Below are 26,424 nucleotides of genomic sequence, written 5' to 3'. Positions count from 1 at the left end.
ATAAGAAGATAAGATAAAGTGTTAGAGCAGCCCAAAGAAAGGAAGGAGAGGAGGAAGCACACAAAAGACAAAGGAGGTAAGATGATAGAGGAGGGTCCAGTTGTCATAGCAGTACATTAAGTTTTGTGTGGGATGCCAGTTCTATACTGGTCTTGTCAGATGACAGTGTATTAAAGGTATTTTTGGGAGAAGATAGAGCTGGAAGTGAACATTAGTACTCTGTTTATTTATTATTTATTTATTTTGTATTCTGGAGGAGTTGTGAGTTGTTGAGCCATGCATCTGTGGAGGAGAAGGATTTGTAGGTGAGGGTTTGGAGCATGTGTTCTGTCCTAGTAACATATTAGAGTGGAGCCATCTGTGTATTGTACTTTGGTGGCCTATTTAGCTGCTGTGTTTAGGCTACTGATAAAAAAGTTAAACAGTTGTTGTCAAAGGATGTGGTCTTGTGAGACTCCAATGGATATAGGAAGGAAAGAAGAGAAATCATCTTGCCAGTTCCATGTCTGGGACCAGTTATTCAGGTAACTAAAAAAACAGTTAATTGAGGAGGGTGACAGCCCATAGTAAGAGAGTTTAGTTATGAGAATTTGATGATTAGCTGAGTTTGAATGCCTTTGATAGATCCAGAAATAGAAGACCTGAATTGCTACTGTAATGTCTTATATCTGTCAACATTAGAAGGGCAGTAGTTGTACTGTGATATGTAACTAAGATATTAAGATATATATATACAGTGGCGGCTGGTGACTTCAAATCACAGGGGGGCTGCAGGAGACGTGGAATGGGTGGGGTCAAAGGGAAGGGGTGTGGTCAGCCATAAAGGGGAGGAGCTATGCACAAAACCACAAAAAACTAACTTTAATTAAATACGCTGCCCTGGGTGGCAAACCATCATTATGAAAGTCCAATCAAGACAAAAATAAGTGTAGAAGAATAAAAATATTTCAATGCATTGGCTGCATGACAGCTTACTTAATATCTAGATGGAAACAAAAGGTTGTGAGGCATGAAAAAATAAATTACTTTTTAAATACATTACTGGAATGCCAGTCAAAATCAAGTATAAGAAAAACCAGAAGCACTCAACTCAAACCACTTCTCCTTGCACTGCAGTTCTAATTATAATATATTCAGCTTTATTAAAGTACCAAGTAACATGCTGAAAGTAGAAATCTATGTGATGCCCCACTTGTAAAAATGTTTCTTATCCAAAAAGACCTGCTGCCTGACAACTTGTTTCATGGGGAAAACATGATAAAAGTAAAAAATGAAAAGCAAACAAGAAACAAGCTCAAGATACATTGCTTAAAGGATTACTGTACAGGTTATGGACCACACATGATTGGCATTCTGTTTAGTTTACGGGTAAAGTCTGTAGAGATGACTGGAAGTCTCCAACAAGTGTAATGAGCTTTTTAAAATAATGGAATCCTGTCCTTTAATACCCAAGGCTTATACATTATCTAGTCAAGTATTCTCTGCATGACAACAACAGAAAGGCTTTCAATGTTGGCAATTGTTTAACAGTATGCTTATTAAAGCTTACTTGCATCTTACGATGTCAGACAAGCTTACCTTATGGTCATTAAAGCATTGCTACTTAAACACAGAGCAACAGGCACTTTGAGTAATAAGCATAAATCTGAGTAATAAGCATAAATCAACAGTACAAAAATATGACAGAAACCAGACCATTCTGCAAAATCAAGGACAGATGAAAAGCCACTGTAGTACTTATGCAGTGTGTCCTCCCCATCCAAGGTAGATACAACTACTCCTTGCCTTGCTTTGACACATCCAGAGTCACTACATGGGGGAGTAGGGTGCAACAAGCATGTCACAATTTGAAATCTCTCTGGCTGACTGTGATGGCCCTGACACATTTGTCATACCTCTCAACCTCAAGAGCAAGAAATCTGGACAAAGCCATACACAGAAGTGGGACAAAGGCCCAACAATAAGGACAATTTTTAAATATTGCTCTAATAAACTTAGAAAGATAATAGAATAGGTCTTGCATTAGTATGAATTTTCTGAAGGGTATAAAATCTGAAACTCAAATGTCTGTCATTTTCTAACTTCAGTCTTTAGTGATTTGTCACTAATTTGCCAAAAACACAATTTTATGAAAAATGGACCAAAAATGTGATGCAAAAATATAAAATAGACACACAATACAGCTGCTACCTGTCAAAGAAGGGACACTTTAATATTAGTACTGCTACCTTGAGCAGCTGACAAAATAAAAGAATCTACATGCATTTCAAGTAATCTATAACTTTGATTATTACAGTTATTTCTTAATTGTAAACCCTCCATGTTTTCTTCCAAAATTGCTCTTTTGTGGAGGGATTATTAGGGGGAAGAGCAACATTTTGAGCCAAAAATTGGGGACAGTTGAGAGGTTGGCTATGCCTAATTCTATAAAGCAATTTATTTGCATGTACCTCTCAACCTGTTAATGCAGTAAATCTGAACAAGGCCAAATATATTGGGGGCACATATAAACAGTACTAAAAATTGCTCTTGTATAAATTGAGACAGTTGATAGCACAGCTCTTACTTTAACATGCATTTTTCTGAAGGTTATGAAGTCTGAAACTTATTATTTAGTGACTTCTGGCAAATCATTTAGGAATTAAAACTACAAATTTTATGAACAACAAACCAAAAATAAGAAAATAAATCTATTCATTCTTTGAAAATCTGGACAGTTGGGAGGTATAGTTCAGCTGGGCCTGTCTGAGTTTGCTGCCCTTCCCCCCTGACAAAATAATGGTTGAATGAAGCCTCTGCAGCCATTCCAATGAACCATTACTTGGCTATTTCACTCCATTTACCATAAACACTAATGTGCATACTGTTTTACTTCTATGAGGAGTTGGACTTCATTTGAAAGTTTTATTTTGTATTTTACAGCACAAACACTAAGTCATCTGTTAAACAAAGCAATGCAGTCTCACAATGAAAACTTAGCATTAAAACTTCTCTGCCCTTGAAACTCACATTCATTGAAACAGCATTGAAACCCACATTCAAAGAAAATACATTTTGCCAGTGGCAGATAAAGATTAATTTGGGGCTGTTTTTGAATCATAGGCCCCTTGCATATGAAACATACATGTGCTCTTTGATACACCTTCCTCATTGTACTAAAATTCTATTCCTTGTACAATACAGTACACTTGTTAGAGGGTGTTTTAAATTTGTTTTGAACATTTTTCCAGTAAGCAATGAAACAAACCATATGCACCCATAATGGTAAAACTGCCCAGTTGAGAACATTTATCATAAAAAAGTCTACTCAGACTTCCACAGTCCACCATTATTAGTAAATATACACAATTCTACAGTCCACCATTATTAGTAAATATGCACAATTCCACAGTCCACCATTATTAGTAAATATGCACAATTCTACAGTCCACCATTATCAGTAAATATGCACAATTCTACAGTCCACCTTTATCAGTAAATATGCACAATTCTACAGTCCATTATCAGTAAATATGCACAATCTCTGAAGTAAGTCATCTAAATAATTCCACATTAAAGAAATCTGTAACTAATGAAGAGGTTGCTGCTAGCAATCACCTTTATATTTCATGGTTTCATCGAAAAATAAAGTGTCTGTTGCCCCTCAGGAATAAATTGCCTATATATAACATTAAAAAAATGATAAGCTAGTAATAATATTGCAAGAGGAAATGGATGGCAAACTGATAACGAACTCATAGTTAGTATCTTCACCAAGGAGAACATTCTCAGTACGGCAGCATCCAAGTAGAACCCACAGCCTTCTGCATCAAAAGCAAGTAGACAACCTGTTGTGCTATAGTATTAACTAGGCAAAGCACTAAACTTCTATTCCCCTGCAGCTCTCAGCTCCTTGTAAAATCTACTCAATACTCAACTGCATCTCAACTTCGCAGCTCAAGAAAACTGGAAAAAGCCAAAATGTATTGGGGGGGGGGGGTCAAAAGCCCAAAAACCAGGGACACATTAAACATTGCTTGTATAATCTTGGAAAGTTGCTAGAATAAAATGTTGTGTTGCCACCATATATTTTACTGCCAAGGTCATACCACTACGCCACATCAGCTGCTTTGTAAAAGAGAGGAAGACTGAAACTTAAATGGCTATCATTTAGTGAATTCAGTTCAAACTGTAGCTGTCAACCTCTTAGTACAAAACACCTGGACAAACCCAGTAATGAGGGAATACAGCCCTCAAACATATTCAGTGAATTCAGTTCTTGCCATAGCTGTCAACCTTAGCACAAAAACCTGGACGAAGCCAATAATGGGGGAATACAGTCCCAAAAATAGGGACAAATTTAAAATATTCATCTTATAAACTTAGAAAATTGCTAGAAAAAAAGGTTGTGCTACTATGTATTCTGAAGAACATGAAGTTTCAAATTCAAATGCCGGTCAATTTTACTGCGGACAGAACAAAAACAATTTTCAGCAGAGACGCAGGGATTAATACTGCAGACACGTCTTTGTAAAATGGCAGGGCACCAGAGCAAATCCACACAAACACAGGGAGGAGATGCAGACTCCACACAGAAGCCACCCCAACCAAGAATCAAACCAGAAAACCTATAGCTGTGAGGCAACAATACTACCACTGCTCCATCAAGTCTGCAAGGAATTAAACATTCAGAAACCTGAAGTCTGAAATTCAAATGCCTGTCAATTTTACTGCGGACAGAACAAAAACAATTTTCAGCAGAGATGCAGGGATTAATACTGCAGACACGTCTTTGTAAAATGGCAGGGCACTTGAAACTCACATTCATTGAAACAGCATTGAAACCCACATTCAAAGAAAATACATTTTGCCAGTGGCAGATAAAGATTAATTTGGGGCTGTTTTTGAATCATAGGCCCCTTGCATATGAAACATACATGTGCTCTTTGATACACCTTCCTCATTGTACTAAAATTCTATTCCTTGTACAATACAGTACACTTGTTAGAGGGTGTTTTAAATTTGTTTTGAACATTTTTCCAGTAAGCAATGAAACAAACCATATGCACCCATAATGGTAAAACTGCCCAGTTGAGAACATTTATCATAAAAAAGTCTACTCAGACTTCCACAGTCCACCATTATTAGTAAATATACACAATTCTACAGTCCACCATTATTAGTAAATATGCACAATTCCACAGTCCACCATTATTAGTAAATATGCACAATTCTACAGTCCACCATTATCAGTAAATATGCACAATTCTACAGTCCACCTTTATTAGTAAATATGCACAATTCTACAGTCCATTATCAGTAAATATGCACAATCTCTGAAGTAAGTCATCTAAATAATTCCACATTAAAGAAATCTGTAACTAATGAAGAGGTTGCTGCTAGCAATCACCTTTATATTTCATGGTTTCATCGAAAAATAAAGTGTCTGTTGCCCCTCAGGAATAAATTGCCTATATATAACATTAAAAAAATGATAAGCTAGTAATAATATTGCAAGAGGAAATGGATGGCAAACTGATAACGAACTCATAGTTAGTATCTTCACCAAGGAGAATATTCTCAGTACGGCAGCATCCACCCCTTGTGGGAGTAGAACCCACAGCCTTCTGCATCAAAAGCAAGTAGACAACCTGTTGTGCTATAGTATTAACTAGGCAAAGCACTAAACTTCTATTCCCCTGCAGCTCTCAGCTCCTTGTAAAATCTACTCAATACTCAACTGCATCTCAACTTCGCAGCTCAAGAAAACTGGAAAAAGCCAAAATGTATTGGGGGGGGGGGGTCAAAAGCCCAAAAACCAGGGACACATTAAACATTGCTTGTATAATCTTGGAAAGTTGCTAGAATAAAATGTTGTGTTGCCACCATATATTTTACTGCCAAGGTCATACCACTACGCCACATCAGCTGCTTTGTAAAAGAGAGGAAGACTGAAACTTAAATGGCTATCATTTAGTGAATTCAGTTCAAACTGTAGCTGTCAACCTCTTAGTACAAAACACCTGGACAAACCCAGTAATGAGGGAATACAGCCCTCAAACATATTCAGTGAATTCAGTTCTTGCCATAGCTGTCAACCTTAGCACAAAACCTGGACAAAGCCAATAATGGGGGAATACAGTCCCAAAAATAGGGACAAATTTAAAATATTCATCTTATAAACTTAGAAAATTGCTAGAAAAAAAGGTTGTGCTACTATGTATTCTGAAGAACATGAAGTTTCAAATTCAAATGCCGGTCAATTTTACTGCGGACAGAACAAAAACAATTTTCAGCAGAGACGCAGGGATTAATACTGCAGACACGTCTTTGTAAAATGGCAGGGCACCAGAGCAAATCCACACAAACACAGGAGGAGATGCAGACTCCACACAGAAGCCACCCCAACCAAGAATCAAACCAGAAAACCTATAGCTGTGAGGCAACAATACTACCACTGCTCCATCAAGTCTGCAAGGAATTAAACATTCAGAAACCTGAAGTCTGAAATTCAAATGCCTGTCAATTTTACTGCGGACAGAACAAAAACAATTTTCAGCAGAGATGCAGGGATTAATACTGCAGACACGTCTTTGTAAAATGGCAGGGCACCAGAGCAAATCCACACAAACACAGGGAGGAGATGCAGACTCCACACAGAAGCCACCCCAACCAAGAATCAAACCAGAAAACCTACAGCTATGAGGCAACAATATTTCCACTGCACCATCAAATCTGCAAGGAATTAAACATTCAGAAACCTGAAGTCTGAAATTCAAATGCCTGTCAATTTTATTTAACATTTGTTAATCAGGACAGTCTGACTTGCAACAAAAAAACAATTTTCAGCAGAGGCCCAGGAAGAAATAATGCAGACATGTCTTTGTAACATGGGAGGACACAAAAGCAAACCCACACAAACACAGGGAGAAGATACGGACCCCACAAAGAAGGAACCCCAGCCAAGAATCAAACCTGAGAACCTGCAGCTGTGAGGCAACAATGCTACCAGTGCAACATCAAATAAAAGCAAACCCACACAAACACAGGGAGAAGATAACAGACCCCACAAAGAAGGAACCCCAGCCAAGAATCAAACCTGAGAACCTGCAGCTGTGAGGCAACAATGCTACTACTACACCATCAAATATCAAGCATTGCAACATTTACAAACCACAGATATTATGAGGAACAGATCAGATCAAATATGAGGCAAAAATCTGCAATTTTTTTACAAATGGTGGTGGGTAGGGAACTCAAGTCTTTAACACCTGCATACAGGGTACAGGGTTCAAGCCTGAGGTATTCCCTACCACACCACCATGAGCACCTGGGGCATTCACACACACACACACACACACACACACACACACACACACACACACACACACACACCAGAAAAGCACATTAATCTATCCAGTTAAAAGCACTAATATATCCATCCAGTTAAAAGCACTAATAAATCCATCCAGTTAAAAGCACTAATATATCCATATCCAGCTAACACACACAGTATAAAGTAAAACGCACCATACACTTACCTGTCTGTTCTCCATACCATATCCTGCCCGCGCAATACTCACAAAGACCCGCGAGATCCCAGGCAAAGCTCCTTCCCGACGAGATCCCAAGTAAAAGCTCCCTCCCAACGACGAGACTGTTCTGACTGCTGCTGTTGCAGTCCGGACCCGACATATAATCCCAGCGAGTCTGTGCACTTTAAAAGTGCACAGACGTCTCCTTGTGTCCCTCTATGGGGACTGCCGGACTGCCTTGAGCATGCGCATAGACCGACAGTAGTCGGGACTACTGCTCATGTGCAAAGTCCGCGAAATTTAAAAAATAATTTTGTTTTCTAATTTTTATTTTGAGGGGGCTGCAGTCCGGCAGCCCGATGCCACGAGCCGCCCCTGTATATATATATATATATATATATATATATATATATATATATATATATATATATATATATATATACATACATATACACACACATATGGTTTGCTATCAAAATGTGGAATGGCACTTACACAAAATTGGGATGGTCAAATGCATGTTTTCTAGTTTCTGTAATGCCAATCCAGAAATGTTCAAATCCACATTAGTGAATGGTAGTGTGCATTCGCTAATATAGGACTGACATTCTAATAACAGATCGCACTACAGTGGGGATTGGGAAATTTACCTTTTTCCTCACTGTCGTGTGATCTGGAATTGAAATATATAATATGCAGGGGGTGTGGGGGGTGCAGGGGGACTTGCCCCCCCCCCTGCAAAAATGTTACCGGTAACATGGACTTTTGACATTAGAACATCCAGTGTTCAAATGTCGATTTCATGGTTACCATTTCTGATATTTTGTTAATTTTGTATTAGCAAATTCAGAAAACAAAATCAATCAAAATGTGAAATTTTTTTTTGATTTTCCACATTTTGATAGTAAACTTACATACATATATATATATATATATATATATATATATATATATATATATATGGGTCCTTTCAGTTTGCCAACAACCATATGGCCGACACCATATGATCAACATTCGGAATGCTGACAATGCGGAACCGGCATCTCACTATAGTGTGGAATGGAAAGATTTCCATTCCTGCACTGTACTGCAATCTCGGAGTTGGTATATTAAAGGTTCAGGGGGGTGGGGATGCACGGGGGGCATAGTTCTCCTGCTAGCTTTTTAAAGGAAATTTTATTTTCCTTTTTTGTGGACTTCTTACAGTGTCGATCATATGGTGTCAGCCATATGGTTGTCGGCATTCTGGAATGTCGGCATTGTGTAGGGGATCCATATATATATATATATATATATATATATATATATATATATATATACACACACACACATATATATATATATATATATATATATATATATATATATATATATATAGATATAGATAGTAATGTAGAGAAGTTTAAGACTGCACTGCTAAACCTAGATACTGCAGTAGTCTTGGGCATGATTCCTACTGCCTTTTTGTCTCTTCTGTGACACTAAGCAAACCATTGTCACCACTGAAAAGGAACTGTGTCTAGCAATAAGATGATAGGTAAATGCACATTAAAGAAAGCTAACAAAATTGTAAATGGATATAATAGCTGTAGTAGTATTAATAGCGAACATAAAACATTGATATGGAATTAGACTTAAAAAACAGACTGCTCTAAATGATAAGATCACACAGAAAAATAGAAAGGTACTATAGTAACACCAAGTAAAACAGGATAAATAAATACATTTGACCAGAACAGTTTGCGAATAATTGCTAAATTAATTAATGCAAATTTTTGTTAATTCTTACAAGAGTAATAAAAAAGTAAAAAGTATGAATTTGCAAATTAATGACGGATAAAGATAATAAATTTACTAGCCATTGCATTTGGTACAAGTGCAAGAATAGACCTCTTTAAAGTGTTGTATTAGTTTATTCCTAAACTCAGTATATTTAGTTTCATTTCTAATATCTGGCGGCTAGTAATTAGTTTCTTTGAACAATCTTTCAAAAAAAAATCTCCCTCTTATGGCTTATAAATATGGAGGTTATACAGAGTTAAAGGTAATTTTGTGCTGTTATGTAGGTCATAAAATTATATCTTTAGATTTAAGTTGTTTCTGATAGTCATTATCTCTTATTTGGAAGACCAAAGGTAATACTTGATGATAGGAATGCTGAATGTGTAGGAACATAATGCGAGTTAGCTTTTTGCACAGTTAGACAGTGATGCTCCAGTTGTTGGGCAAGAGGTATATACCTCCAGGTTCTGTTTGCAGAAATTTGAATTAGCTTAGTGTTCTGCTCAGAGTTAAGAACATTATTGGTTGATTGTACCTCAGTTTAGGTAATAAGACATTTCTAGCTGTAACCCTCCTAGAGTTGTATGTAAAATTGTTAGGTACTGTATAGCGGGCTCTCAGCTGTATGGCTATCATATTCACTATTCATTCTATGTGTTATTAAAATGAAAAGGGCTGAGTCCCTCCAGAGACCCAAATATTCATATCTCTCAAGCTTCTGATGTTTGTTTCCCAGGAGTCAAGAATTATAATAGTATCATCTGCAGTTTAATTTCTTAACTAGAACCAAAAATTCTATAGACTGTTTTTCTAGAGATTATAGAAAGTGCATTCAACTCCATCTATTTTCAAAAGAAGTAGAAATCAGTTTTTAGTTGTTGCTTAATGTTTCTTAGGTTAGGATTTGTCCTGACAATTTAGATATCTTCTGCAAAAAGTGGAATGGCAGACACAGGGATAATACTGTTAATATCAGTAATGAATATGGAAAATTGCTTTAAAGTTATCACTGATTCAGGGGCATTGGGTGCTGACTTGTCAGAACAGGCTGAATTCTTGGCTAGGCTTGTAAAGGCCTCAGGCCCAATAGCCTAGTAACTTCCTATGATTCCTGCCAAACACCTGAGGTTAAAGTACCTAAGTCAGATAGACTGTTACCTTATTATACAGTAAAGGTGCTATAAGTAAGGTAGTTTAGCACCAAGTTAAAGTATTTATTTCAAACCCTGCCTTTTTAGATGATAGATAAGTAGGATGTGATCCATGCTTTCAAAAGCTCTTTTAAGGTATATGGAGTACATCACAATAATTATGTTCTGCTAACTAAATTGCATCTGTAAAACAATAAACTAAACTATACTACTGCAACTTATATGTAAACCATGTTGGGAGTCAGTTAAAAGTCCATATTTATTAACATGTTCTAAAAGGTGAAAATAAAGTTTTTCCAAAAAATGTTTTGTTGGGGAACATACATGGTTAATTAAATGATAGCTCCATCTGGTGGCCACCATAAATAACTGCTGACTCCACTGCTCCTGCTGACCAATAGGTTCACCATTGATTGACCTATCACTGGCGTGGCTGTTTTCTTGGGTATGACAAATCCATATTAAAAGCCTCTCCCCTGACATGAAAACTCTCCTCAAACATTTGACAGGCATCATTGCCTGATTCATCATTCTTTCAGTGTGACTCTTCAATCCTTTGGCCATTAGACACCCCCAGCCTGCAGCAGTGCCAGCGTTGCTGAAGTCCATCCAGGTCACTTTTCTTCTGCTCAACCACATATGTCTCTCTGCTACTGCATTATCCATAAGTTCAGGTATACCTGACTTTATGTCAACATTTCTTTCATTTTCCCCAAGAGATTTTGGTATTTCTAGTGAAACCACATTGCACCACCCTATTGTCTACAGATATGCTAGATTCTCCATTAGCTGTACTCTGTACCAAAAACATGATCCAAATTATATTGTACTCGCAGCAAAAAACTGGAAACTTATACTCCTTGCTCTTGTATCAGATTACTGATCACATTCCAAGGTTTTGTGGAAAAGAAAATTTCAAAGAGAGAGAGAGATGTTTTAGCCTTCAATTGCTTCTTTCCAACAGGGGCCATAAATCTGTTCAGCCTCTGGGATTTCTCAGCTCTTTACTATATGCTTTAAATTACAGCTCCTTTCACCCTCCTCACTATGAGGTCATAAAACTAGAGAGTCTTTGTGAATTAGTAGCTTTTTAACCATGTGGTCTCAGAGTGAAGAAACGTGATACCAGTGAAGGAAAGAGATTCTAAATGAGGGGAAGTTCTTGTAGCTGATTGATAGCTTTTCAAAGAAAAAATAATTGTGGTACTAGCTCTAAAAGAAAAGGTTTATTAAAGCAAATGTCAAACATGGCAGAGTACAGAAACTATGGAGTAGACCAGGAAGAAACTGACACTCCTTCCAAAGATTCTCAAACTATGCTATAATTTTGAGTGTTGCTGTTATGCAAATACACAATAGAGTATGTTTTCATCTGAATTTTCTCTGCTTATCAAGAAAGGATACGGCAGCAACTATTTTGGAATGGTGTGGCTAATGTGACATAGTAAAAAGAACTGCAGTCATACATTGCTATATAAAAGGCATGAATAATTTACTTAACATCTCCTTATGCTGTGCAAGAGACTATAGTACTCAGATTAAAATTGTCCTGTTAAAGTGCATACAATTTGCATAACCTTAACAAAGTTCTCTGAAAACTACATTATACCTGTCAGTCTTTTCTTCCTTACTTTTCTTAAAGGATAACCGCACCCACAGACTCAAAAAACATATTTATTTCATCATGGTTTGGTGTTTCCTATATTTTAACACAACTCTGGGACTATTTACAGGTTTTTAAATATTTTTATACATAATTTCTGAGTCTGACCACATGGGGTCTGGCATGTTGAAGTAGTTCTGATTGTTTAGTCTGCCTCTAGGTATCCCTCAATGCAGTGCTTGTCTGTAAAAATTTATATCACGCAGGCCTCTTTCTTCCTACGTTCCTGTGACTGCATTGATTTTACATGCATACATTGCTGTCTTTCAGTCAGTTTTAAGTAACATTTCATGCTGTTCAGTGACTACTTAAAACACAAACTGGGCAAATGCCACAGAACAGACTTTCAACATGCTTTTTACTGCTGCTTCTTTTTAGAATGGCTAAACTGCAATATTTTCTGAAGCCTGAATTGTACAACTTTGACTCATCTCCCATCCCCTTTCACACCTAATTTCCCTATCTGTCAAAATGCTAAGGGTAATTTGACCTGTTACCTGCTGTGATTGACAGCTCACAGCAGGAGACTTGACTAATGTACTGTTTCCTTGTTCTAGCCTTTACTATCTGTATGGGTAGGGGAAGGACCAGGGAGCTGTGACATCACAGCATGGGTGGGTTTTTAGGACGGTCATGGTGATGTCAATTTGGGGAGGGAATTCGACAGAAAACTACCTGTATGCATTGACCTTGATGATATCAATGAATTGGAGACTGCAGTAAGCTTTTCCAGGGTGGGATAAAAGATTTTTGAAAGTGAAACCTCCACAGTACAGTAAGGTTCTGTTCTAGTGGACAGAAACAGTCAATTTATACTATTTTAAATGCTGTATTATTGTTTATTCGTAGCAGGGACAGTAAATAGGGAGAAAAAGGACAGAGAAGTTCAGCATTTAATAATAGAATCCCATTGTTGTCCTTTAGGTTTCCTATCCTCTTCTACTGTACACTGTAGTCTAATACATCAGGAGGTACTGTCATGTCTGTCTGTACCTTTCCCATTTCTGAAACAATGTTGTCTCTACTGTGACGGGTTGCTTCCTCCAGATAATGTCCAAATCAGATGTGGACTGATGAAACACAACATTAATAGAACTTCACCAGGGATGCTGACAGGGCAGATTTTTTCTTATGGAGTGGTTTCTGTATGTGGTCCATGCTGTCAGTCCACAGAAGGCTGCAGTGCTGTTTCAAATATGTGACATGTTGTGATGCTGAGGAAAATGTACTGACTGCAGGCACTCTACTCTTAACCTTGGTCTGCAGCATCAGTGCTGATTTTGTTCCAGTGGGACTGTTGACCCAAAGTCAAATATTTGGGCAGCCATATCATTGAGTCTGAATTATTCTACTTGTTTCTTAGTCACTGTGTTGTCTCACCTCTAACCACTGTTATTTTTTCTACTACCTAATTACTAGACAGAATTAAATTTGAGATGCAGCTGAACTAGAAATCAGTACTGGACTGTTTGATGTGGTCAGCCTATGACTCCTGCAAGAAATACATAGCCCCTTGTTGTTGCCATTGCTCTAGTGTGAGGTCTGTGAATAAAATCCATATATTTATTTGCTGATTACACACTTAATGCAGTTTAGTGTTGCAGGGCACCTGATGGCCTAGCTCAGCACTCAGTGACTATAAAGCGGAGAAATCAGTCCTGGACAGGGCGACGGTCCATTGCAGAATATACATTTGACATACTAACCCACTAAAGGCCTGCACACCTGTGGGCAATCTGTAGACTTTCTAGTTCACCTATAGTATATCTCTGAGATGTGTGGAGGGGGGACAGTGCATCCAGAAAAATCCCACAGAAGAAGAAGGAGGATGACCAGATTCCATATGGAAGTCAGCCAAGACAAGAACCAAACCAGAGAAATTGTCATTGTGAGGTAACAGTGCTAACTATCTCACCACTGTGCCACCCTATATAGAATTCATTGGTGCTTAAGTTGCTAACAGTTTTTCTCACATTCTGACAGTACCTTGCAATAAAAGTTAACAGGTTGCTTGTTTCCTTTATATCTTTCTTCATAGACTTATCTTTTCATTATTTTGATCCATTAGCTAATTGATTTTATTTTCCGTTTAGCTAACATTCTTAATATTTTCAGTTATAATGTTTTCCTATTGAAATTACTGAAAACTGATCTTATTCTTTAAACTTCTTTTTTGCAGGGGGGCAAGCCCCCCATCCCCTGAACTTATATATACCAACTCTGAGATCTCTGTACTTTGAAGAAACTAAAAAAATGCTGGGAAATAGTCACCTCAAACTTAATATATATAAGTCCATTTTTCAGCCATTCAATCTCCGTGTTTCATGGATTGTTCTAGTGTGTTTTGACACCTCAAACGGTTACCATTATAATCCTAACTTATAAACAAGATTACTATATCCCTATTGTTGTGAAGATGAGGTCTTTCTACATACAACACATTTGTTCAAATCTTAAAAAGAACTCTTCAAATAAAAAAAAGTTTGCTATTTTCTGTTGGCAGGCCCTAACCCCTGCAGAATGCTATGAACTGCAGTGGATACTTGCTTCATTTTTGAAATGAGCAATGTATTACTTTCCTTATAAGGGTATGACAGACACAATTATTACGTGGGCACCTGTATATTTTCCATTCAAAAACTGATTCTGAAAAGAAGTTGGATTACAGAACAAGCCCTTTAACCTTTGATTATAAACAAAAAGACAGCAACATACACTAACTCTGTTAGAGATGATGAATGAAAGAAAACAAAATGATGCAACGCAACTAAACTGCAGTTACAAAAATGTGTCAAATAAACCACTCTACTGACCACAACTGCTGCACCTACCAGCTAAAACAAAATCTCAAACTGCTGCATTGTAGCCTAGTTGATAGGTTTAGGAATTTTCACCATGGCAGTATGGGTTAAGTTCCTTGTCAGTGCATCTTTGAATGAGCTGATCTAGTTCAGATGGGTAGTGTTAGACCGAAGATTTAAAGATCCCTCGTCCAAACCTGGATGTTGGCAGAAAATCCTTTTTTTCTGGGGGGGGGGGGGGGGGGTAGCACAGTGGTACAATATATGGTCTGATGATTGAAATCTTGGTTTCGGTCTCCAGCAACTCCATGTATCTAAGATGCTCCTTTGCCCATGTTACAGAATGATAAATGCTATTTTTGTAATCTGGTAGTTACCACAGATGATGGTATACAGTGTTATCAAGCTGCTTGCTGTAGTCCAGGGTCTCATTCCTTCAGCCTCCATTTGCCTACTGTGTGACTGAGCAAGTTATGTAACCAGATAGTACTCTGGGACAATGGGAAACATAGGTTAGGTACACAATGATCTCCTAGATCATAAGTCCTGTAACTACCTATGAAAAATGTATTTCCCATGCTAGAAACGTAATTAATGCTCATAATCATATATTTGATTAATATATTAAAAATCTCAACAGTAATATTAAAGCATGTGTTCTTCTGATCTTAAAAGATTAATCAGGGGTCTGTCCAGCAATGTCTTATTATACCTACCCCCCTTAAGTTCTATAGGAGAAAAACAATAAGCCCCTTTTTGTACAGGTTCTTCTTATTTAGAATTATTAACATGTCATTCTCACATTCATTGACAAGTAAACTTGGTCTTCCATTAATTCTGGTCACAAGGGAGGATGGTTCTCCCTATTACCAGCCTTCCTCTTTTTAAAGCTACCCAGTTTGGGTGCATGAAGGGGGTGACACCCCACCATACTGACAGAAAAATTAAGAGATGACAGAGTTGTGAAGAAAGTTCAGTAAAAAAAGCAGTCTGCAGACTGCTGATACACTGACTGGTTCATAGTTAACTTTCTTCCCTTTAGACATACTTAGGGGTGGTGTTGACATCCTGACACATGTTGACTAAAAATATTAATTAAATATAACCATTCTGAAAATGTGCTAAAATTCTGTACAACAGTTCTTGTTAGATGCATACAGTTCAGTTTAATTTCATTTCTAGTCCCACTTGAATATTTAAATGTGTCTTAACTTAAAGTGTTCACCTGTTATCTTTTTATAAATAGATGGGTAGTAAAATATTCCTTGGCATTACAAAATAAGTTTTTTTTTTAAGTGTGTCTATCATTTACTATTACATAAGTAGCTATTTAATATATCCACTAACTTAGAGCAAGCATATGAAAGAATACACACAGCTAGAATAGATGCAGCTCCCCTCCCCCCCAAAAAGAGAGATTTATGCCAAAACATTATCTACATTGGCATTAGATACACTTCTTATGTTATGCTTCAAAGACTCAGTGGGTAAGGACACTAAACATCACCTCCAATTCCACAAGGTAAGAAGTAATGATGCTTAAACTGTTCACCGTTTAAAAACAAGGTTACTACAAAGTTCTCATGTAAAATTACATTTTTTTATCACACATACACACACACACACACACACACACACACACACACACACACACACACACACACACACACAATGGCAGGCCATTTCTTGTCAGGAACAACAGCAAGCCATAATCCCAGAGGTAGAACTGATACATGTAAGAGACAGAAAGGTGTAAACACCATAACATGTCCACAAGATGGTTTACTCTCTGTCGCTCAAACAATAGGTTATGATCCAACTAAAAACAAAATGCAAATGCTAAGATACTGCGAGTTTGCATGATTTTGTCTCACTACCTCAAGTACATGTTGCTTTAAACAATACCCCATTCACTGTCATGGCATACATACTTAAGGTAAATCTGCAAAAGCACGTAGTTATGGGCAACTTTTTATTTTTCATGTTATATGCTTGGCAGACAATGGTGAATATTTTTAAGCATTTTCACATCTTCACCTTTGACAAATAGAAAAAAAAAGAAAAAGACTGCAAAGCTTGCTGGTGAACACCATCAACGTCTAATTTTATTTTCTTTCCCTTTTTTAAAACAGTCTAAGCACCACAACAATGTCTGTTATACAACATACCTTTTTTTCCAGAGACTAGAGAAAATATCTTTATAGGCTGTATTCAAATAAATGTAAGTCTCATTATAAATGTATAAAATAATCTATTCGCCATACATTAGACATCAGCAGTTCACAAATCTATAAAATATATCCCTTTCTTCAGCATATTAAAGCATCTGAGTGTAGTAACTGATTGTGTGATAACTGCATGCCTAAGTGTAGAATAACAGTTGACCTTCCGTCCCAAGCCTTATCATATAACTAAATGTGTGGTTATCAGGCAACAACCAACACCCTCTTATTCCTTATTGCTCACTTAAAATTCAGTCATATCTATTCTTGTTTTGTTAACACAAGGGCAAACAAACAAAAACTTTCAACACTATCATATCCCTTTTGTAAATGACAAATGAGTCATTTATGCATGTTAAATATGACATCATACCATTGCTGGAAGGATCTGCATTTTGTCTAGTTTTAAGTAAACCAGTGAGCAGGACTGTTTATGAGAGGGCAAAACTGGTTGTCATAATGCCACCCATTTGCTACAAGGTAGTAAGTACTGCTAACAAAAAAGGTATTAGGATAGACATGGAGAAGCTAGTACATAAAATAATTTTTCTAGTCCTAACAATTGGAAATATCTGTGGGTTTCAAGACCATATCGCTTTTTTCAGGGACATAATGGACATCCCTCGGGTGCTGTGAGGCCCAATGCTGCAGGTCTATTATTTCCCTCATAACACCCACCCAAGATGGTATTATTGTGCTTAGATAATGGGTTGTTAAATTGCTTTGCATTTGTTTTTGTTTTTGTTTTCTTTATTAGTATGAACATTTTTTCATTATATTTTCAAGGTAAAAATAGTTCCTCCACATAATGGTTCATACTTGTTCTATCTTAGATCATTCCTGCTGGAAGAAGTATCTGAAATACAAGTTAGGAAATGATTCAATGTCCATTTATACACACACACACACACACACACACACACACACACACACACACACTGCCTAGGAATTGCATCTACCTTCTTGACTGAGTACAGTATAGCTGTCTCATTCTGATCAAATGAATGAAAACATTGGCACAGTGCAAGGCATTACAACTCCCTCCCCCCTTGCCTCTCAGCTCCCCTTAATTTTAATTTATTCCGTCCCTCAAAAATATTTGATTTTTCTGATAATCAATAAAGATTACTTTAAGTCAGTAAAGCCAGGTATTATAGTTTCACACTTACTGTTCAGAAAATGCATGTTGATGTAAAACTTCTTTCTTTATTTGTTCTGTGAATTTGCATTATACTTAAAAGAATGTGGCTTGTCTTGCTTCTTTTTCCCTTACATTTTTGGTTTTATGTAGAGTTCTTTAACAAAGTAGAAAGGTATATGCCCAGTCTCTCACTCTCTCTTAATTTTGCTCCATCTCTTCCCCCACACACACACACACACACACGCAAACATTTCTTTTTCTTTATTTACGTTTTTTTTTTACAATCACAAAACAGCAAAGCTGTTTTTAGCTAGCATAAATAAATGCTGGTGGTTTGCTTTTTCTCAGTCTAATATCAGCCTTACTAATAAAAAGATAAGAAACTTCTTTGTGAAATAACTGGTGATTTAATAGTAATAGCTTATTGTGGTTCAGGTGTAAAGATAAGTTTAGCTGCTGTAGCATTGTTTACCCAGTAAGTCTTTACTTTCTGGAGTAACCAACATCGATCATTAATAAACTTACCCATGGGCCATCATTACCATTGCTACATTAAGAATGCATAAGATTTAAAATATACTACATTTATATTCGGTATTCATGGGAGAACCTAAACCAGATATAATCTGTCTTCCGGGAGGGGGGGGGGGTTCAAGAAATTTAATAATGGCTACTGGTAAAATGAAAGAATAAGTCACTGACAGCCTTATTGTTTTGTTTAGAAAGAATATTCAGTCAAGTGCTAATTAATAACTTCATTAATTCTGCTCAGTTTTGAAGATGAGTGAATCTTATCTGATTTGTACAGTCATTTAAATTTTATCTTCTTTTTCTTTTTTTTTATATGTTTGCTAACAATTTTACCTTCAAAATGTATTTTATTAATTTTGTTATAACTTTCTGGTCAACCTATTGCCTTCACAGCCCACAAAACTCTTTTTTTCTTATATAAAGATCCTACTTACCCTCCCCCAGTCCCACAATCTCTCTGCCACATGCATGCATAAGTTTCCTGTCAACATGCACAATAATCGTCATGGTGACTAAAACAGAGGGACTGAATGATATAGCTGCAAAGAATTCTGGGACCCTTTATATTTTTTTGCTAAGTTTTTAACTCTTTTTTAAAGGTGCAGCATTGTACTTTTGATGATTTTGTCAATATATTTTGTTTTTGTGTTTTAAAATTGATTCTCCAATACTGTTTCCCCCGTCCTGTTAGTATCACTGATGCCTTTTTTAACTCTCTCTCTCTTTTATGTCGTATTATATGCAAAATTATGTATGGTATATACTAATATGACAAACTGGTCCCATTGCTCTGATTTATAGACTGAGTTTCTGCATTGTTCTGTGTGCCATGTTACTCATGTTTTTGGCAAAAGTGTGTTCTGGTCACTTCTGCAAATGAGGCAACAGCTTGTCTCAGAAGGACTGTTCAGTTACACAGTTTAAATTAAATAAGTACAATGCTATGACTTTGGTATTGATGTCCATTAATATTTATTGTATGTGACTTTTTTCTTGACAGATTTCATCACTGCAGCAGAGTAGTCTTGTTCGAAAAGTGAAACGAACACTCCCTAGCCCACCACCAGAAGAAGTTCATGCCCTTCTTTCCAGCCAAGCACATACAATGATGTATTCCCCTACCTTATCTCAAAAAGCTGTAACCCAATCCATCCCCATTACAAAGCCTGGCCTGTTGAAGGAGGTAGACAAAGATCTTCAGATGGTGGATCATGAATCCAGTAAGCTCCGCAAGAAACAGGCAGAGCTCGATGAGGAAGAAAAAGAAATTGATGCCAAGCTGCGATATCTAGAGATGGGTATCACTCAGAGGAAGGAAACATTAATAAAAGACAGAGAAAGAAGAGACTTTTCTTATCTGAGATGTCTTGGTGAAAATAGAGATTACATGTCTGATAGTGAACTCAATAACTTAAGATTGGCTGCCTTTGATAGTAGTGGTCTTTTTGCTAGGCCTAATACAACGCCAGTTAATCAGTATACTGAGTTTGCAGGTGTGCAGTACCCATCTACTTCATCCTATAATGCTTATCAGTATCCACCAGCACAACCACCCCCCCAGGGAACATCAACATACCAACATGCAGGGTTTCAGCAGCCCCATTATCCAGTACCAAGCACTAGCCAAACACAGACTACCTTTCAGTCTCATCAGCCCTCTTATTCTTTGCAAACTACCTATCAGTCACACGGATTACCTCAGAGTACTACTTATCAGCCAGATCCTAGTACACAGAGTCATACTGGTTACCAACCCTCAACTTTGTACCAAGCACCAACCACATATCAAAATCAAAACTCTTTTCAGCCTGTTCATAATACATCTTTCCAGCCTCAAAATGACCTCCTTAGTTCCCAACAAAAACCCAGACAGACTTCACTTGCTGATCTAGAGCAAAAGATTACAACTAATTATGAGATCATTGGAAATCCAACAGTTGTGGTGTCACTAGCACCTGCAGTGACTACTTTTAGTACTACTCCTGTAACAAGTAGTTATAACCAACAAGCCACAACTGAAATGAGAACAACTGATAGGGGGAGCAATGTAGAAGGTCCCTCAACTAGCTATTCCTCTGAAAATCTCTACACAAACCTTGAACAGAATATCCCTCGCAATTATGTCATGATTGATGACATTAGTGAGCTGACCAAAGAGAATTCTCCTCCTGTGGAAAGCCAAAAGTTAGAACAGCAACCTCAGTCTATGAATGGGCGTCATCCAAAGGAGAGAACTGAAGTGACAGAACATACTAACTCTGTTCGTGTAAATACTAACTCCTATTCTAAAGTTGAGGAGGAATCTGAAGAGGATGTCTATGACCATCACAGGGGAAAAAGCAATTACCACAGAGGTCCTGATAATGGAAGACTGAAAAGCAGCTCAGGGGGGTCATCATATTACTACCCAGAAAATGACTATAAGTACTCATCTCGGACAGACAGACATGCATCTAATGTGGGGATTCACAAGCATTCATCTAAAAGCTTGGCACCAGCTGTAGTGAGCTCCAAACGCAGCAAACACAGAAAGCAGGGCATGGAGCAAAAGATTTCCAAGTTTTCTCCAATAGAGGAAGCAAAAGATGTGGAAAATGATTTGGCATCCTACACAATTACCACATCTGCAGGCAACAGCAATGTTGTCTCCAGAGCAAAGAAGCTTCAAGAAGAAATTACATATGGCTTGAAGAAAAATGTTTATGAACAGCAAAAGTACTATGGAGTAACTAGCAGAGATGAACTAGAGGAAGATGACAGAATTTACACCAGTGGAAGTAGATCAAGGTCTTCTGGATATGGACTGGAGAAGCCATCGAGTCGAGACTTGGTCAACATGAGAAGCAAGTCTTATGAGAGAGACATCGCAGAAAGGTCCCAAAAGACGACTTCTAAATCATCAGCCCTTGGGATGAGTCAGAATCGAGGTCGAGCTCCAATGCGATCACAAACCTCAGAAGAGGAAAGCCCTCTTAGTCCTTTAGGTAAGCCAATGGGCATGTCTCGATCATCAAGTGGACATCCTTCCCCCATCCCTGTTGACAGCCGAGCTCAGTTTGGCTCAAGCCATTCATTGCCTGATGTTCAGGATCATGTAAAAGATGTGCCAAGAAGTCATACATACAAACAAGATGAAGGTTACAACATGGATGACATGCACTGTGCTGTTTCAGACAGTGAAGGTAAAGACGATCTATGGTGATGTCTCCTACAGCATGTTCAGGAAAAACATCACCATGTTAAAATGATCAGCATGTCTATTTGAGAAGACTGTTATTAAATATTAATGCCTGATATGCTTTGGCATGTGCCTTTTTCTTTTCATTTTGCTTGACCTTAAAGCATGTATTTATTTTGCTTTTACTGATACTGATAAATATTTGTCTAGTGTTGTGACGTGATGTATCTTGTTTGTGTTTTGTGAGGCCATTCTTCCATTTCCTATGATCTTTGGTCCATTCTGCATGTGGTAAGCTGCCTGCATTTTTATTTTATTGCATGGCTTTAGTCTCGGCACCAAATGCAGTGATGGATTTGGAGATTGACTGTGATCTGTTTTTGGTTTCCGAAGCCTATCATTTGGGGCAAGAGGAGACAGATTGGTTTAGCAAGCCAAGAGATGTCCGTGGTGATCGTTCAAGACATGGCAGTGGTCATTCTGCTTCTTCACAAAGAAGGAACCATATCAAGCATACTTACCATGACTATGATGAGCCACCTGATGAAGACCTCTGGCAGCAGGATGATTATAGTCAGACACGTCATTCTTCTTCTTCCTCTTCCAAAGAGCACAGGCAACATGGAGAATCAGGAAAGCATTACTCCTCTTCAAGGCATGCTTCAGATGAGCAGTCTCGAAGATCCTCCAAACCACATTCAAGAGATCAAACACGCCATGAATCTCGCCAGCCTTCTCAAAGAAAATCTCAGCAAACAGATCAAAGAACTCAGCAGTCTTATTCTGGTAGTTCTACAGACTATACACCACCTGCAACACATCACCATGCTTCAGAACCACAGAAGGCACAGAAACAGCCAGCAGCACAGCAGCAGCTTTCATCTTCTAAGAAGTCAGAGCAGCCATTGCATCAGCATCAGCAGCCCTCACAACGCCTTCAGCAATCAGGACAACCACAGCATGCAGCAAAACATGAGCAGCCAGTATCACAGCAACAGTCTTCATCAAGGCAACAGCAGCCTGCACAGCAGTCAACAAGGCAGCAGCAACAACAACAGCAGCAACCATTGTCAGGGCAACCAACACCTCCTCAACAACAGCAGCAACATCAGCAACAACAACAACAACAACAAACAAGGTCATCACAGCAACAGCAACAAGGGCAACCACCATCACGTCAACAAGCACAGCAATCTCAGCAGCAACCACTGCAGCAACCATCACAGCAACAGCAGCCAGTATCCCAGCAGCAACAACCAGCATCACAGCAACAGCCAACAACACAGCCGCAGCAGCAAGCAGTGCTACAGCAACAGCAGCAACTGCAGTCAACTGTGCAACAGCAGACAGCTGTGCAGCAACAATCTGTACCGCAACAGGCTCGTCAACCACAAGCGGGCAGTCAGCAACAAACTGTGGTATGTTTGAGTGCTATATCTTCCTTTGAATTTCCATGCTTCTTTTATGTTTATTTATTATGTAGTATTGTTTATATGCTTACTATATTAACTTACACAGCTTAATGGCCATTTATTGAAGCAAGTAAGATTTCAGAGAAGATTGTCTTGCTCTTGTTGCAATGCTATCTTACATGTCATTTAGTGCTTTCTGCTTCTCTATTTTTAACAACAGTAGACTGCTGCACACTTAGATTTTTCTGTTTTTTAATTGATTGTTTAATTGATGTCTACTTTGTTGTGGGCATTTTTAGGTGAAGCTCAGGGAAAAAAGTTCCAGAATACACAAGTAGTAAGTAATACCTGTACAAATGCAGGAAGTTATACTTACAGTAAAGGGACAATTAAAATCTGTAATCAGATAAAGAAGTACTCCACATCAACAACATTATGTTGGTAGTAGAACATACAACACCCAACACATTACATTATTAAAAGCACCTTCCCTAACAGTATCACTACCAATCACTGGTACAGAAATATTCCCTTTCTCCTGAATTGTGTGATCTCGGATTTGGTATATAATTAGCAGGTGGGCTTGCCCCCCCCCCTGCAAAACACTTGCTTTTGGTTTATCCCAGTCTGGGGTAACCCTTGGAGCATCCCAGGAACATTATGCATTTGAAGACAGTCGTCATCAACATAAGTCCATAGGTGTTTACTTGTGGTCATTCAACCAATTATCACAGAGTCATATTATATGCATATATATATATATATATATATATATATATATATATATATATATATATATATAGATATATATATATATATATATATATATATATATATATATACATACATATATACATATACATGTATATATAGAGGAGAGACAGTAAGAGCTGTACTTAAGGAGAGTAAAAACTCACTCTAAAACATATGTACACTGCTTTAAGGTTTTAAGTGCAGTACAGAGACTGTACCAATTTTAAAACTGTTTTATACATTTTATGGACTGCTATTATTTTAATTGCAGCATTGGGGTAATTAAGCAAATCCCAAGAGTAGTATGCAACAATATTCATATGCAAGAAGAAGAACTCAGACAATTTATCTGGCCTTTGGATATAATTTCATTCTCTGAAATGTAGAGTATTCTAACTTCAAAACCACTTCAAGTTGTTCTCACTGGATTTGAACCTGCAAATGAAAATGAGTTAGAGAAATGATTAAAGCAACATATGCTCTGTCCATTGTCTCTCAATGGAACAGTCTGGGGAGCATCAGGAACAGTCATATTTGGCTTACCAGTATTTGGACTTAAGGCAGTTAATTAGACCACATTTCAAATTTGGGACTTCCAACTTTGCCTCAGATTGTGAGTAGTGGGAGATAATTCAAAGAAGTAGTTGCACTTTGTTGCTCATCATTATGGTGATTATGTAGATTACGACACACATTCATGATTAAAGCAGGTATGGGCAGGAATGGATGGATGGTGATGACTTGAGTGGCAGACCGATGTGGACGTTAATCATGCATGCCAGCTGTAGAGTGCTAGTTAATTGTTAACTTACCTGTCGCTCGCCAGGTCAAGATAAAACAAGCGAGCATTGTGGGTTCTTGTTCAAGCAGCTTTATTGTATGCAAACACATCATAAATATGGTTAAGTAACTCTAACTTATAAACAAACTAGCTATCATACACATGGATGAAACATTCTGGCTGCACCTTCAAAATGGCACTGAAGCTAACAAGTGCTTGGTAATTATATGCACACACAGATCTTGGAAATGCTTCTTAAAGGTGCAACACACCTGCTATTCTACATACTCTCTGTTTGACAAAATCCATTAGACATTGTCACAAAAATTATTGAGTATGCAATTTACATAGAAATGATTTTCATCAAGCAATTATACAAAGCTAGATACATATATACAACTACATCCAAGTCGCTGTGTATTTCACACTAGGCTTTGAAATGCAACCATATCATGTGACATAAAATTTGAAATATGGCTTAGCAACTGGGATGCTGTCTGCTGACCTTTCAGTCTTAGGAATACTGGAATCATCTGCCGGAACAGTATCAGGAGTCAAGACACATTCTGGAACAGGAATATCATCTGGATTCCTCTGAGAGTTAAGAGTCTGTATCAAAGGTACAATGCTGTGATATTGGTTCTGCTAGATGAAGAAGATGTCTGCGATTTCTCCTGTACTCCACACCCTCGGATTTAACAAAATAGGATCTTGGCTCTGCACAAATGCACAGTACTTGACCAAGCTGGTCAAAACCTTTCACTGTTTGTATCCTCACGGCCTCTCGCAAGCTGAAATAGCTCAGATGGGAGAGTGTTAGACAAGATCTAAAGGTCCCTGGTTCAAGCCCGGATTTTGGCATGAAAACCTTTTAAATATTCGGAGGTTGGCATAACGGTTAAGGTGTTTACCTTACAGACACAAGATATAAGGTTTGACGCTCACATGGAGTAATTGGCTAGGCTTAAAATGGCCCATAAGAGCAGTTAGCCTAGTGCTAATCTATGAACCTATGAATGTTTTGCATAAGCTCTGTGGAGCATGTGATAAGGGCAGATCATGCCTCCTAAGCCTGGTGGACTTCTTTGAGACAGTTACCAAGGCTATAGATGAGGGAAAGGTGGTCTACACAGCCTACCTAGACCTTGCAAAGGCCTTCAACACCATTCCCCACTCAGGTATTATAGACAAGCTCACAAGCCTAAACATAAACCCCTACATCACGAGATGGGTTGCCGACTGGGTCACGGACAGAACCCATATGGTAAGAGTTGCGGGAGCTAGGTCTGACTCTAAACTGGTTACAAGTGGCGTTCCCCAGGGCTCAGTCCTAGGACCCCACCTGTTCGGCATATACTTCTCAGAGGTACAGGCAAGCACAGGAGGACTATGGCAAACCAAGTTTGCAGATGACTGCAAACTAGGAGCTATAACTGACTCTCCAGCTGACACAGACATCCTCCAAAAGGGTCTCACTGAGAGAGATACCTGGTGT

At 38.0% G+C, this 26,424-nt stretch overlaps 1 protein-coding gene across 1 annotated transcript in view; it reads left to right on the top strand.

Annotated features, from left to right (window-relative positions):
• BSN (bassoon presynaptic cytomatrix protein) overlaps positions 1–26,424 on the top strand; it is a 2,988,702-nt gene that overhangs the window by 2,397,316 nt on the left and 564,962 nt on the right. Inside the window, exons 7-8 of the mRNA XM_044076415.1 lie at positions 19,806–21,987; positions 22,377–23,401. Of these exons, the coding sequence (XP_043932350.1) occupies positions 19,806–21,987; positions 22,377–23,401 (3,207 nt within the window). The remainder of the gene's footprint in view (positions 1–19,805; positions 21,988–22,376; positions 23,402–26,424) is intronic.

Source organism: Protopterus annectens, chromosome 7.part0 (assembly GCF_019279795.1).
Source record: "Protopterus annectens isolate FY-2018-M chromosome 7.part0, PAN1.0, whole genome shotgun sequence".
Taxonomy (NCBI): Eukaryota; Metazoa; Chordata; order Ceratodontiformes; family Protopteridae; genus Protopterus; species Protopterus annectens.
The sequence above is the reverse complement of the archived record's forward strand: the minus strand, read 5'-3'. Positions and strand labels throughout refer to the sequence as shown.